At 43.2% G+C, this 13,799-nt stretch overlaps 1 protein-coding gene across 1 annotated transcript; it reads left to right on the top strand.

Annotated features, from left to right (window-relative positions):
- LOC109482660 lies at positions 1 to 13,213 on the top strand. Its single transcript, XM_019785483.1, has 15 exons — positions 1 to 186; positions 2,270 to 2,484; positions 4,066 to 4,123; positions 4,564 to 4,741; positions 5,210 to 5,337; positions 5,806 to 5,953; positions 6,364 to 6,486; positions 7,438 to 7,606; positions 8,210 to 8,356; positions 8,872 to 8,976; positions 9,423 to 9,548; positions 9,954 to 10,118; positions 10,509 to 10,709; positions 12,314 to 12,473; positions 12,677 to 13,213. Exons 2-15 carry the CDS (start codon positions 2,320 to 2,322, stop codon positions 12,991 to 12,993), a joined length of 2,190 nt encoding a protein of 729 aa, XP_019641042.1. The 5' UTR covers positions 1 to 186; positions 2,270 to 2,319; the 3' UTR covers positions 12,994 to 13,213.
- The last annotated feature ends 586 nt before the right edge of the window (positions 13,214 to 13,799 follow it).

A 13,799-nucleotide genomic window follows, 5' to 3' on the forward strand; every position in this document is an offset into this window, starting at 1 on the left:
TTCCTGGTAGGTAGAAAGTGCCACTCGCCTGTTTATATATAAAGTGGGTTTGTTAATGGACTTCCCCTTCATACGTCACGTCAACCGTAACACACCTGTGACCTCTGACCTCACGGTGAGAGGAAGACTCTGTCGTCAGTCGTTCAGTGTTGTTTTTAATCGAGTCGGCGGCAGACGAGGTTTAAGGTTGGTACAAATTCTTCTTTAAGATAGTTTTCTATACCTGTAAGACTTGCCCTACATTTATCACCAATGTAAGCTTCTCTGCTTTCTAGTATAATTAGTTTACAGAAGAGATTTTTATCATGTTGGTAGAACATGGGATAATCTAGGAGGCCCCTATACAGGGTCATAGTTTTCTGAGACTGACTGACAGAGAGAGCAAGATATCGGCTGAATACTAGGAGTGAGAAGCAGTACTCCAGTCAGAAGCTCTGAGGAAGGTGTCGAAGAAACGTCGAAACGTAAGCAGGTGGCAGACTTAACAGGATGTGCAAAAGAAAACTCTAATATCCCATAGTTAGTATAGTTTGTAGTTACGCACGCAGAAGGAAGTGGGGAGACTAAATAATGCGGAAGTAAAGGCACGAGGTCACACTGCGCAGAGCGGTCGAGGGTACACAAACAGAAGATATTCACAAGAATACAATTACTCAAGCAACTAGATAGACTTTAAAGACTGAAAGCATCCACTACGTACTTTTCGTCGGTGACTAACGGAATTTGTAGTTGAACAGGTATTTATCCAAGAAGATATATGATACTTACCGTAGTTACAGCTGATAAAGTACAATAGGAACGGGGATGCGTGTATTTAAATAATGAGCTACATTCAGTTCTCGGTGGTAGTTAACGTTAATGACCAGTATGAGAAATAAAACAACAACTTGTTGTTCAACTAGTCCCATTTCGATGGTATTCCTTCCACTGACGTTCACCTCTCCCTCACTCCAATTAAAAAGTAAACCTGATTTCAATCGGACTGGTGAGTAAGACATCCTTTATCAAAAGGTATGTGCAGCCACACGAAGCTATGTTTCAAGTGTTCCCGTGGTTTGATTTCTGATATTTTGGTATATTTGGGCTACGTGGTATATCAGTTGTGATATTTTGGTCTACTGATTTGAAGTCATACGTGTATCCGTAACAAATGTTTGTTTGTCTGGAGTGCTGTTGGTATGAATAAAAACAACAGGAGTTTCGCTGGAAGTTCTTTCGTTCCTCAGTCACGACAAATATATATAAATCATGGCATCAAGCCATAAAACGATCACGATAAAACGTTACCAAGAAAAGAGACAAAATACATGTAGATCCTGTACGGGATAACAGCTACAATGATTGGCCTCGACGTGTTGTTGTTGAAACATTTGTCAGAGAAGAACGTGCCTGGCGGACAGCTAGCAGAACTATAGATAAGTGAATAGAACGTTTGTATCATAAGATATATGGCATGTGGCAAGACTTAGGAATGTTACAAACGATGCTTCAAGACCAGATATTGCCACATTCGCTGCAACATTATCGAGAAGTCAATAAACACCAGAGCCCATTCTTTAACAGTTATCTGTTCAAGCTCGGGACATAAAACGTTGTATCTGGAAAATGAAACTCGCGAATTTCTGCTACTATATCGCGAGATCTAATTGTTTATACTGTCATTTGTGTTATACAATCTATTGATAATCTGACAGAAACGTATGTACAACGTTTGTATGCTTTACGTAGTAAAATACTGCATTACAGTACTTGACAAGGCGTACTTTGCCACAACAGTGACTGATGTAGTTGTCACAAAAGCAAACTTCTGTTGACACAACAAAAGTACAGCGACTTTCTTAAGGTCTCGGCTATGCGTAGAAACAAAGTGTATACAAATGAAGTTACATACAAGCACAGTGTATATGGGTAAATCAACATCAACATATTGAGTTTGACGTATCGTTTGCACTACTAGTTCTAACGAGATCTAAACATTCTTTGATGCATTTGCCTGTTGGTACACGGTAAGGTTTATCTATTCCTATTAAGTTTCTATTGTTTTATTGATTGTCAATGCTTGCAATGCAAATGTTATTCACTATCTTTTGTATGTTCTATCAGTTCAATATGTTTTAACCACCAACTAAGTCAGCAATTCAACACTTTAATGAGCATGCTATGTACCCAGTGACTGCCGTCGAGTCAATCAATCAATAAACTATTTCATATTTCAAATACTATTTCATATAGTTAACAACCTATGATAAAATTGACGTTCGTCTTCTAGGTAAGCAAACGCCAGGCAAGCCCAGCTAGGTTACGACACGTCTGACAAACATGGCGGAGGCGAATCCTGTCCCAGAGGCGAACCCTGAACCAGAAGAAGAGAACTCTGGTCCAGAGGAGAACTCGGAGTCTGAGTACGAGACAATCCCGGAAGTGAAGGAGAGTCACTTCGTCCTCGGCCCGATGAAACTCAGAACAAGTCTAGACAAAGTGAAGGTATGTATGCTATGGCGTTTGTGATCATGCTCATAATCAGGAAATGCTGTATATATGAATGTTTGTATATTATATGTGTGTATGTATGTATGTATGTATGTATGTATGTATGTATGTATCTATGTGTGTATGTATGTATGTATGTATGTATGTATGTATCTATGTGTGTATGTACGTACGTATGTATGTATGTATGTATGTATGTATGAATGTATGTATGTATGTATGTATGGATGGATGGATGGATGGATGAATGGATGAATGTATGTATGTATGGATGGATGGATGTATTGTACGGATGAATAAATGAATGAGTGAATGACCGAATGAGTGGATTAATGAATTAGTGAATGAATTAATGAATGAATTAAAAAAATTGATGGTGTCACTGGCATCTCAAACATTTAAATTGCAAGCGCACGCCGCCTTGTTGTTTTGACTGTCAGTATAGCAGAAATGTTCTGCACAAACGCTGCTATCACGAATCAACAGCACGTAGAAAATTTGCCTTTGTTCCGTCTGTATACTCTGCATGGTCAGGTAAACACTTCTCTCATTGTAAGTGACTGAACCTCCTGCCATTGCAAATATTTGTTCTTGGCTATGAAGTTTGATATTGTCACGGCTAGATTTACAAAAGAGTCTACATACCTTTGTTTCAAAGCTAGCTATTTTAATTCATACCCCACCCCCTCAAATTCGCTGAATTAGAGAGAGTCGGTTATGACTCAAAATAGCTGGCTTGTCAGTAGTAAATTGTCCGTGAAACGTGATTACTTGGTTGCTTTGATTCTACGCAGGAGGTTGTGTACATGTGTCACCCAGAATCAACCGTTTTAAGCTGAAAAGCATTATTGAAAAATTCTTCGTTGAACGCAAGGTTGTGTTGCTCAAAGGTCACAACGGAACGTCTACTTGTGTCGCTATTCGCAGTATTGAGGGACCCAAATCCTGGGTACCATCCTACTTGTATGCCGGGGCTCCCAGTGCCTATAGGAAAGAAAAACCTCGCTTGCCCACGCCAGAACTTTATTTCGCGCCATCTGTATAAAGCAGAAGTTTCTACGAAAACAATTTGAATATTCCCTGTACACAGATATCGCCCAGGGCTACCTATACCTAACTGAAAGGCTACGAAAACTTCCTGTTTCCAGATGTATTGGTTTATCATGTTAACATTGTAATTTGAATAGAATAGAGAACGAATGACACTTTCTTATAGAATGTATATTGTATAGTAAAGAGAGAAATGAACTGTATAGGTTTGTACAAAGCCTGTTTCCCTATTTCATACACTAAAGCACTGTAGAAAAGTTCATATTCCTATTGCAACGAGACAAACCTTCCATCGAAAAACAGATCTGTTCCTTTATCTCCACTATAACTGAAATGCCAGGAGAAGTTGCATTTATGTAATGATAGTTTTATTTTGTTTCTGTTTACTGTATCTACTCATCATGTTTTGTTGTGACCTGTACTTAGGCCAGTGTGACAAAAATGTGCAATAAATGTCGTCATTCATTTATTATGAAGACAAAAGCCACTGGCGATGAACTCGTGTTTATTCTCTGTTCCCACCAGACAACCGTGTTTGTAGTGATGGACCGAGAACTGACAGATGATGACGAGACCGGTAGAGGTGAGCACGTTATGCCAAACTTCTCATGTCGCGTAGAAATGATCATGTCATGGGCAAAATATGTACTATCTTAACGTGTTTTCAGAGTGAGAGAGATAGAAGAAGCTATAAAGAAAATAGATTTACACTAGAAGGCCGACATTTGCTCTGGACCAAATGCAGCAAATGGCTTAAACACATCCCCCGTTCCAAAAATGGACCTGTCCCCTCCCCGCACGAATGGATTGTTCCTAAATCACCCCTGTCCAAAATGTGAATTGTTCCAGCAGTCTATACCCACACGCAGCAATGGAATCTTCCAACGTCTTTTGCTGTTGGAACATGTAGATTGACAGGATCCACGTCACCCTGTATCTGCTTGGAGATTGCAAATGTCATCAGGTCATTTGGCTCCAAACGTTGAATCCGCGATAAGGTATCATAATTCTTCACTATTTCAGTGCAAGTTGGAGAGGACTGCTCCGTGCGCGTGTACGTGTATCCAAAGTCAAGTACGTCCCTGCCCAGACGGTCTTACCGTGTGAAGGATGAGTACATCAGCCAGGAGAACCTGCTGTATGACATGGCGCTCACACCCAGGGCGGTGCTGGGTCTGGAGAGCTATGCCTCCAAAAACAAGTGAGCGGGACGTACCCTGTCTGTAGTTACAGCCACACATAAGGATCGTTCTCACCTTGAGCTTTCGACCAGTCACTCTAATCTTCTTCAATACTTTATTTTACTTGAATCTTTTTAGGCATCCATGGCCTACATAGAATAAAACATACCTATAGAAATACACTTAACAGTAGCAATTAAAATACACACTAAGAGTACAGGCGGACCCAGACATTGTGGAAGAATTTGTTGCGGACGTTTAAATTGGAGTTGAGAACAGATTGGATGATGTTGTTTGAGGCTTTGTACAGACGAAATATGAAAAACTAGTATTGTTTGCGCCATGTAGCGTCAAAGGTGCCAGACTGCCAGTCCTATTATAAAGAAACATTTCACTAGCACTGCGAAAACTGGGTAAAGACAACAGACTGTCTAGACTCTAGAGATGTATGTGCTTGGAGATTGATTTGATACCAAAATTTCTTGTAGGAGGCCGAAGCTGGCGCTGGCCCTTCCCTCAGACAACCAGACCGTGAGACAAGAAGACTACATCTTCAAGGCGTTCAGCAGGTCCAAGGCGGCGGCCGTCACGGTGATGGAGGTCGTCCTACGGGAGGGTGCGTTACCATGGTTACTTAGCATTACTGTTGTCACGACTTTCCATTCGGTTTTCATTCACGAATTTTCCATTCAGTCAGCATAAACTTATCATGTGCATGTACATTGACTTCCAAAGTTGCCCCAAAATACTAATCTCCAAGCACCTTTCGGTGGCAAAGCCGTTACCAACCGGCAAGACAGTATCCATTCGGCCAATGAACGAATACTGTCTGGCCAGTTTGATAGTACCTTGCCGATTCGACTTTGCCATCGAAAGATCTGTTTAGAGATTTCAAGAAAGACCACTCAGGGTACTGACAAAGTCTGGTCTAAAAATGGCCAGGTGATCCTTATGTAGAGATCACTTGGTGTGTTATGCCAAGGGGCGGTTATACCGGCTATACAGATACATATACAGACGTTTGTGCAGGGTTGACCGTGCCTACATTCTGCAATATGATTGTCTTTTTTCTCGTCATGATCAGGTCCGTTCAGATACATGAAGCAGGTGGACGTGTTCATCTCGCCCGACCAGGAAATCCCGTCAGGCCTTGCGCTGATCAACGTGTTCTCTACGCACGTCTGTCTGGTCAACCGGCACAACAGAAAGAAACCTGAAACCAGGTACCCCAGGTATGTTTACTTTCTTGTTTGTTTGTTTGTTTGTTTGTTTTCGCATAAACGGTAAACAGTAGGTACAGGTAGGTACAGTGCATACAGAAGGTACAGGGTTCGTAATACCGGGCTGCGAGGTTTAATCCACTAATATCAGGAAGGACCTCTACTACTAGTATTTGATATTAAAGTGTGGAGGAATATTTTAACGTGCTCGAGGTTTGGTTCCCCTCAAAAGGGGACCTAATCTTTAAGTCCCATCGGAGAGGACGTCCCTAACCGAAGCTAGGTACTCATTTTCACTGGAAATATGTGTAAAGTAACTTTCCCAATGGCACAATACTGGGGCCTGCCAGGGATTCGAACCCAAAACCTTCAGATTCTAATTATTCACAACCCTAACCACAAGACCCCACTCTTGCCTCCAGGTTCTACAAGACAAGGAAGAGGAAAAGCACCATCCCCTGTGCGTACATCCCAACCAGACCTCTGCCACTCGTGGTCACGTTTGAGGAGGTCACCCACTTCGACCCGCTGGAAGCCGGTCTCAGGTTTGTTTTTAATTCAGAGAGATATCTGATTCAATTAATACAAATAAAAGGACAAAGACAATGTGACGATGACATAATGACAGTTGAACGCAACTTATGTTTTCGCCGCACATAAGGCCATGTTGATTTGATTATATGGATGACATCCTCCGGGAGCCCAAAAACTGATGCGCGCGTGCAAATAAAAAAAAAGTTTTGCAAAAAAAAAAAGTTGTTTTCATTATGAAATCTACGTGGTCATGAGGGTTGAACAAATGGGACAGAATATGGTTTGGCGAATAATCTAATCTTCAAGTTCATTTCCTTACAATTTCGTCTTTTTTCGTTTGATTTTGGCATTCTACGACATTGGTATAGTTTTTACTTATTTTTTTTGTAACTTTAAGTTAACGTAATACGGTATATTTTTGCTCATTTTGCAACTGTTTTGTACGATTTACAGTATGGTTGAAAACTTTTTTTTTTTGGAAACGGCCGAAAATTCATGCGCGCGCGGATGTCATCCATATAATCAAATCAACATCGCCTAATGAAAAAACACGAGTATTGGACAAGACACTCAAACTTATGAGTAATGAATTAATTCATAACAAAATATCTAGTTTGAAAATGAGTACAAACTCCCATCTCGGCAGATAACTACCTTAATATGTTGAAAATCGGAAGTAAATTACAATTACACGAATATTTTTTTCCAAAAAATATTTCAATTTTTGGATGCAGAAATGTTACATAATAAGCCTTTAAAACGCTGGTAAGTATATGTAGGACAGTACAATAGATAATGCTGAGGTCACAATTCCAAATAAACCGGGGCCCGGGTTAAGAAATTAATAATGGGAACTATTTGCGTATAATATTGATATAAATTGTTGATTATTAATCGAAACAGCCCGGCCGGTTGGGAAATATGACCTGAGCTTAATGGGTAATCGTTTCGCATGGCCTCAGGTTCGAGGTGGCGAAGAAGATGCACTTCCTCCGCTGCGACCACGAGAGCGCCCTGGAGGTGATCCAGCACTTCGAGCTGCACAAGTACGGGGAGAACTGGCCGCCGCTCTACATCGCCGGGGACGGTCAGCAGTGGGACGACCAGTCACTACCGCCCACAGATTCAGAGGTCTCGTCTTTTTTTCAGTGCAAAGTGAACCTGATCTTAACATCGTATATTGATGATTTTCGGTTCAATAACATGTCACCTCAATTCCCCTCGCTTAAGTACACAGCGCATTCCATCCCTTTACGATGTTTACCTTCGCAGAAGAAAAAAATATATTGTTCTCGCTCAGTTTCTTCTTCTTCCTCTTCTTATCTAAACAAATAGCTTCAAAGACTGCACTGTTTTTGCTCAGTTTCTTCTTCTTCTCTAAACATATAAGGACAATGACCTGGATCAGACGTCTGTTATCATGGTAACTTGTGCTTTTGGCAAATGTTACCTGTCTAGTTGTCTTTATTTCGACTCCCTTAGCCTGATGGCTAGTCTTACAGGGCTCACACAAAGTAAGAGCATATAACCGAATTCATGAGCCGAAGACTTGGGTGTAAATGTGTTTGTAAATGTGTCCTTGCGTGTTTCAAAAAGAGAGAAGAGTTCTTGTAGATATACTAATGTAGTACCTCTTCCTCCTACCCTTATACCTAAGTTATCTAACTTAGTGCATTTGGCCCATTTAGGGCGTGAATATGCAATATAGAACGTTCATCGTCATTGTCGTTAAAGGAAAGTGAGGAGACCGGGTCCGGGGACATCCCGATCTTCCTGCCGTGTCAGTCTGACGTCACCAGGATAGACCCCCGCGCCGAGCAGGAGGCGCACATCTACCAGAACGAGTTCATCACCAGGAGGTGCGAGACAGACCCAAAAGAGGTTGGTACATCAAGCCCCTCTCAAACATCAGAGCATTTCTCCAACCATCAACCAGGTTCGGTAGCAGTCTGACCAGATCTAGACCTAGACAACGCTAGTGCGTTCTGCGGCAGATTCGTGGGGCGGTCAGCGGTTACAGGCGGCCAATGTAGTCTTCCCTTGCCCCACAGAATCTGCTTGGCGATCAACATTTCTAATAAAATTTGAGTTAAACAATAGCCTAGTGCCGAGATATAAACACATACATTATCATACAACGCGCGTTTTGATATAGTTTGGAACACTCATAGTTCACATCCCTCTACCCGGTCTTTGTTTGTAAGAACAAGAAGGTGTACAAACTCCCATTAAAGTGATTCGTTCTTCATCTATGAAATTTGTTGAGCGATCTTTCAGGCTAATCCATTTGGCTTTTGCCGTGTTAAACTCTTCCAGACGTCCCAATTACTCCCCCCTTTCCTAGCTTCAGTAGCTATAGGTCGTGCCATCCTATATCTTAATCTCTGTGTCAACAGGGATTCATGGCAAACATCGGAGTCTTCGCCGGGAGACCGACTGTCGGGGGAGACTGGCTCCTCCACGTCTTCATCTGCCCGCTGAGGAAGTCTCAGGAAGAAATCGTGAGTTTTTTTTTTATCAGTGGATTCAAACAGCAAGAAGGAAAATATTGTTTTTGCTCAGTTTCTTCTTCTCCATAAGGTAAATGCTGAGGAAGTTCCAGGACGAAATCGTAAATTTCGTATTAATGGATTGAAATAGCAAGAAGGAAAGCACTGCTTTTGCTCATTTTCTTCTTCTTCAAAAAACAAGGTCAATGATCTGGACCAGACGTCTGTCACCATGGCAACTGGTAATATAGCAGACACACTGTGGTGTTGGGTTACATTATGTAGCAAAGAGTTGGAAGGGGCTGGTCACCAAATATGTGAATGTATTTTTGAGTAAGACCATGTGAGGGTAAACATTATGAATTTGCTTTGCAAAATTTACCTTTCTAGTTGTTGTTTTTGTATCACGTAATAATGTTGTAGCACGTAATGTCTAACTTTGGTCTGCTGAACCTCAGATGAAGGACTTCGCGGAGAAGCAGCGGGAGGTGGTGTGCACGCTGCGGGCCTTCCAAGTCGTGCGGGACCTGTCCGTGTCTATAGACCTGAGGGAGGGATGGAACCATGTAGGCGACAAGATGATGGTACAGTATATCAATCAATCAATCTATTTATTTATTAAGACTTACTACATTTGTGGAAGGATTGACATAACGTAACAGGTGACTATCACCTTGTCAAGATGTCACCCCTGAGACCGGACGGTTTGAACCACTTACACCGGGAAGTACCCCTGCTATTTTTGGATAAGTGTGGTGCTCGAAATGTGGTTGTCCTCAAAGATGGGACCTACATCCTATCCGAGAGGACGTCCCTAACCGAAGCTAGGCACTCATTTCCACCTGAGTCATGTGAGAAAATATGATAATAAGCGTTATTACAAAATGTACCAAAGGCACAAAATTGCAGCCTGCCAGTGCCATGGATATTTAGCAGAAGTTGTTTTGACAATGTAACATCTTGTTGTCTATGCCCACGATTCTCTCCAGGAGGTGTCTAAGGAAGAGCTCCGCGGCGCGCTGGACGGCTCCTCGCGGTTCATGCACGACATCTGCCTGCAGCACGACGACACGTCACAGACACGGTTCCGCGGATCCATCGTCATCCGCCAGGGCATGGAGAAAACTCTTACCCTCAGGATCCTCACAGACTACGTAAGTGGTCAGTCAGTAGTGACAGATAGTATGCGCTATTGGCACCAGTAACCATCGAGCATATATAGGAGCTTACTACCTCCGTACTTTGCTTGCTTGTTCGTACAGTTGAGTGACAGCACGTGGGTGTGGGAATTACTTACCACAGATCACAGAAGGCCAGACAAAGGAAATTAGGTCCCAGTGCCTGTAGGAAGTTGGTCTGGAGTTTGTTGGCCGGAGGCCAGCTAGAAAATGCATAGACGTAAAAAGAGAAAGCCATAATAATTAGTAAAACAAGAATTTCACAAAAAAATCTATTTAACGGAGGTATGAAAACTCCGCTCTTGTTTTAATTCGTTCAGTGGCTGGAAGTGTTTCATTATAAATGTCTCTCACACACGTACACAGGAGCAGAGCCCGGAAAGTTTCCTCCAAGACGGTAGAGCCCAGGAGTCGGCCTGCGGCGGCGCTCCTGCCGAGCAGACGCCAGGCGAGGGCTGGCCGCTGGCGTACTCCCAGACCAGGCGCATGTGCGAGCTGCTGGACGTGGAATGCATCTACGGGAACGACTGGAGACTCTTCGCGGAGAAGATAGGGCTGGACTGTCAGGTGGTTTTCAGGATTCTTAATACTTTTTCTAAGCCAAAGGCCAGACTACCCATCAGTATTTCGGGTTGCCGTCAACACCGGTTGTTTATTTTAGAATGCCAGGCCACCTGTAAAGTATCACTGAAGTGTGTTTCAGAAGCCGTAAGCTGACCGCTGTAAACTTTAGAGATCGGAGGTCGCTTTGTATGCAAAAAATTGCGTGCAGGGCAACCTAGCTGGTTCTAGTAGTCGCCGTTGCCCGTACCATAACCTGCAAATAGCTCGTATGGGTGGATTCCAGGCTACACCTAGGCCCTACGACCTGATAAAGACTGGTGCTATTGGACTACATTTATTATATTTCAGTCCATACCATGGTATGGATGAAATATATTGTGTTCCCTCATGTTTCTCCTCCTTCTCCTTCTCCTTCTCCTGCCAAACAGTCAAAGGGATTCAACTCAGCCATCATTCAGCCAAATGACCTGAAATTTGGCATGGAGGTAGAGTGGGCAAATACCCCCAGACGTTTTTTTCATTTTTTTGAAACATGCCTTTGAAAACTTTTTATGAAGGTTTTTTGGGGCATTTTTCGACAAAAAATGCATTTTTGGATCCTGAGCCCTGGTATTACAACCAAATGATATGACATTCGGTACAAGGCATGCCCGTAGCCAGGGGGGGGGGGGGGTTCGGGGGGTTCGGAAGAACCCCCCCACAAGGCTCAAAGGTCCACTTTTTGGTCCACTTTTTATGTAAAGGTCCACTTTTTGGTCCACATTTTATGTAAAGGTCCACTTTTTGGTCCACATTTTATGTAGAAAAACTGCTCCCTTTGTCATTGAATAAAAATTTATCTCTGTTTTTTTCTTGGAAATCCTCTTGAAAATGCACGAAATGCCATTTTAGAAGGTTCATTTTTCAAAATTTTCCGGGGGAGCATGCCCACGGACCCCCCTAGGAACCTCGCGCCTTCGGCGCTCGCCTCGCGCCTACGGCGCTCGAGGTCATGTATTTGGCATACACCACTTCCAAATGACTCATTTGGGGGACTTTAATGGCTATTTTCAGCAAAAAAAAGGGCCAAAAGTGCTGTACCTGTTCCATGTTCTATCTAAAGAATGGCCGGTTCCATCCATGGAACACGTGTTCCATTGCGGGTTACCTGAGGTCACATTGCACCTAAGTGGTGCGTAATGACCCACAAACTCAATTTTATGTGCCTAAGACCTCCAAAATGTATCAAATCTCATCATTGTTAGTTTTTGCATATCTGTAATAAGATTAGTAAAGCTTTCAAGATTCAAAGTACTTGTTGTTGCATCTTTGTTCTCATATAGCTACTATTTAATTCATTTATTTGAGAACCTTTGCCAGTTTTGCACTGGGGTAAGTTTGGAATAGTCCACTTTTGCGTGGGAGGGAGATGGACTGAAATATGCTGTATTTGCTCCCAAGCAAATGTCGGCCTTTCTAGTTTTTTTTCTACCTTTGACACTCCATCCCGCTTAGTCGCAAACCCAGCGTCTGTGGTAGGAACTCGTAAAAGGACTTACACCTCATACGTAACTGTATGCTGTGTCAGAAATGTACAACATTGCCTTATTTATGCTACTTTGTCGCAGACGCTGCCTGTGATCGCCTGCCGAGAGGGCTCCCCCACAGATAACGTGCTGAGCCTGTGGAAGCAGGGCCACACCGACCGGCCGTACGACAAGCGCACACTGGTGGAGATCCTGCAGAACATGGGCAGACCGGACGTCATACAGGACTTGCACCTCATAGGTAAGGACTAATACAGGACATACAGCTCGTAGGTAAGGACGTATACAGGACTTACACCTCATAGGAAGGACTCGTACAGGACTTACGGCTCATAGGTAAGGACTCGTAGCCTCTACCAGGCTTCGGGAGGCAGCTGGAAAGAGTAGGAATTGGCCAAATAAAGAGATAACTCTTTTGTTTTATCTCTCCCGTCCTCTCCTTAGCCCCTACCCTCAAGACCTTCATGCCGTTAACTATCACGGACGACTCCATCCAGGTGGGTTGGGAGCCCGGCAGCCCCGACCTGACGCACTGCAACCTGTACATCAACCGCTCGGCCAGGATGGACGTCTTCCTCCGCAAGAAGTACACCGTGAAGATCGAGGAGAAGTCCTTCACGTTCCGGGACCTGCAGCCCGGGACGCAGTACACCATCTGTGTCGAACCACTGGTGCAGCTGGTGCGGGGGGAGCGCAGCTCGATCGCCCAGAGGACTCGGCAGAAAGAGCCAGTGCAAGTGGCCGTTCCCACCGAGAATTAAGCACCCTCTTCTGCCTACTGGTTGTAACTAGCCGGAGCCCAGCCTTGTTGGCTTTGGTCCGCTCCCCAAGATCTGGCGATTGCGAGGTAGCGGATCTTGGGGAGCGGACCAAAGCTAACAAGGCTGGGCTCCAGGCTAGATTGTAGCCTGGTACCCAAACCTGTTTAAGCTGTCGAGTCTTTTTTGCGGAGAGGACGAAAGAGACTCGGCAGCATGAAGCTGAAATAGGTTTCGTAACCAGCCTACAATGATTGAGGATACACCAAATCGAACGCTTTACCAAAATATGCTTCCGAGATCATCTGTAGAGAACAAAGATATCAACATCTATATGTACACTGCTACTTGTGCTAGGCGTTAGGACATACTCTTATATATATCTACGCCATGTAAATAGACAGGCGAGGAAAATTAAGTGCAGTACTTTACTCACGGTTTTGCTATCATATGCATAGCCCTCTTAATACGTGCGTTGAACATACTTACTATTACAACTTATCTTTACTATTTAACTTACATGTACAGACGTCAGGATGAGACTTCAACTGGGTTACCCGTATATGAGTGTTCTTACCTGTACAGTATATAGAAATATACAATAACGGCCTTCATCGTTGTTATAAATGATGACATTATCCAGTTTATACGTACGGTACGGTACCCTTTTCTGGTAATAACCATGTTTTATGTTTTAAAGGCAGTTAAACCATGTTACGAGGAGTGTAACAAATAATTGTTTCAATGTGATCTGTGCTTGTAAATCCTATGTAATAAGGACGAAATTCGTGTGTGTGTGCCCTCGAGAT

This window comes from Branchiostoma belcheri, unplaced genomic scaffold (genome assembly GCF_001625305.1).
Source record: "Branchiostoma belcheri isolate BF01 breed outbred unplaced genomic scaffold, Haploidv18h27 scaffold6, whole genome shotgun sequence".
NCBI classification, from domain to species: domain Eukaryota; kingdom Metazoa; phylum Chordata; class Leptocardii; order Amphioxiformes; family Branchiostomatidae; genus Branchiostoma; species Branchiostoma belcheri.